The sequence below is a fragment of the Neospora caninum genome, chromosome X (assembly GCF_000208865.1).
Source record: "Neospora caninum Liverpool complete genome, chromosome X".
Lineage (NCBI taxonomy): Eukaryota > Apicomplexa > Conoidasida > Eucoccidiorida > Sarcocystidae > Neospora > Neospora caninum.
Window position 1 is genome coordinate 4282031 of NC_018396.1, and position 1940 is coordinate 4283970.

The 1940-nt window shown below is 48.2% G+C and overlaps 1 protein-coding gene across 1 annotated transcript in view; it reads left to right on the forward strand.

The window, feature by feature from the left end:
• Positions 1 to 1759, forward strand: part of NCLIV_049750 (putative replication factor c subunit) — a gene marked incomplete at both ends in the record, with an annotated part of 10386 nt that extends 8627 nt beyond the window's left edge. Inside the window, one exon of the mRNA XM_003884527.1 lies at positions 1517 to 1759. Coding sequence (XP_003884576.1) covers positions 1517 to 1759 — 243 coding nt within the window. The remainder of the gene's footprint in view (positions 1 to 1516) is intronic.
• Positions 1760 to 1940: the final 181 nt, after the last annotated feature.

The following is a 1940-nucleotide window of genomic DNA, read 5'->3' on the forward strand; positions in this document are numbered from 1 at the left end:
CCAATCGTGTTTGTGACATATGAGTACGTACAAATGGATATAGTTATAACTATATATATATATATATATATATATATATATGGGTTGTGATTTGGCCGGGGGGAGGCGGGGGGTTCAAACTGCGCCAAAATCTCACAAGAGTCGGAACGGTGCTCCGGTGAACTCGTATATGCATAGTATGCTTTGTTGGAAGAGGCTGCTCAAGCGTGTCGCCGGAGCGTTCACGTAGTTTATCACTTTCCGCTTCCTCATTTGGATTCGCCGTAATCAAACAGGAGCGACTATACGACTCAATCGAGACCCGGGTGAAGAGCAGCTTTACACGCATGTGTAATGCGGCAGCCAAGTAAGGAGCGACGGAGGAGTATCCGATGCTTAATGATTTGTTCGTAAACCCCCCCATGAACATGCCTATGTAGAGAGTCAATACAAGACGGCCAGATGTTGTCTAGTGATGGAGCTAGGATTATAGGGCGATACTAAGAATTACGACGCTAAATAGATCTAGGTTAATGAATGGAGAGAATGTAGCTGGTGAAATACACAAGTTGATAGCTGGACTCCAAGGTTCGTTCCACATTTGTTGCCAGGAAACAAAAGTCCAGTAAAACTGCAAGGGCCTCGTAAAGGAATGACATAGACTATTTGAGGGAGTATCTGGCGACCGGTCAGCACTCTTGTATTATGCTGTCGCATGAGTTCCATATACTGTATTCTGGGATTGGCACATTCTGTCACACAGGCAGTTGTCTGCACAGGCAGTTCCACAGTGCTTCACTACTCACGCTGAGTGTGCATTTTTCAAACACGGATGCAATGTGCACATATTTGCATGCATGCGTAAATAGCAGAGTTGTTCTGATTACATGGAACACAGACATGGTCTTGATTCCCAGTGCAGTCTTGCTCTTCGTTGATTCTCGGAGTGTGTCAGACAGTCGCAGCAGCGATCCTAAATTTTCAAACAAAGGTAGTGTTCTTGAGGGTTCAGTCGATTATTACTTTATGTCCGGAAGCCATTCGGCACCAGTTGATGGTGCCGAGTACAGAAGCCATCCGATGTTGTCAAGGCTTTGATTTCTTCCCTCTAGGGCTTCCTCCGCGTTCATCGTGGAGGCGAGAAAAAGCAGGAAGTCCCAAGCCGCGACTGTAGACGAGGTAGGCATGTGTGCCTACCTGAGGGCTCCTCGGAACTGACCTGTAAACGTTGCGGCTTTTCTCTTATCGTCTTCCTCGTTTGTTTTTTAAAATGATAAATGTTACTGAATTGAAGCGACGTGACCTCCCAACTTTCTTGCCTCTCGCACACGTCACAACTACAATGTTTTGCCCCTGAGGGAAAGCAGATCTATTACCCGAGAGAGATTGTTGGCAGAAAAAACCCGATTTCGAATCCGAAACCCGATCATTCAGAGCAGTTCAGGTGCTCCGTTCATCTTTACTCCAATTAGATTCGAGGATGTTATTGCCACAGATTACATCTTGTTCTATCCGGTGTGCTACCTTCCCCGTGTAGGAGCGGCAGGACGGTGAAGGAGATATGGACGCAACAGCAGCTGAAGACAACGTCGATGCCCCAGAGGAAGACGACGATGACCCCCTTCGAGACAGCTTCATTCTTTCGGCTGTCAAGGGGAAGAAGGGCATGAAGGGTGCTTCAGGACGAAATCGGAAAGGTGGTGGTTCGACTTCCACTCCGAGGGAGGAGAGCAATGCTGCCCGCCGTGGCAGGAAAGGCAGAGCGAAGGGAACGGCCTGAGGGAAGCACGCTGGCGAAAGCTCCACCGGTGTGTTGTAGAAAGCCACAATGCTGTGTTGTTAACGTGGGCGTCTCGCCTGTATTCGTGCGGACCACATTTTCCAGAGGAGTAAAGCGAGCTGGAATGTGACCTGTGTTTCTTGAGAGTTTTTCATCTTCTGTATCCGGCAACTGCCGCGGA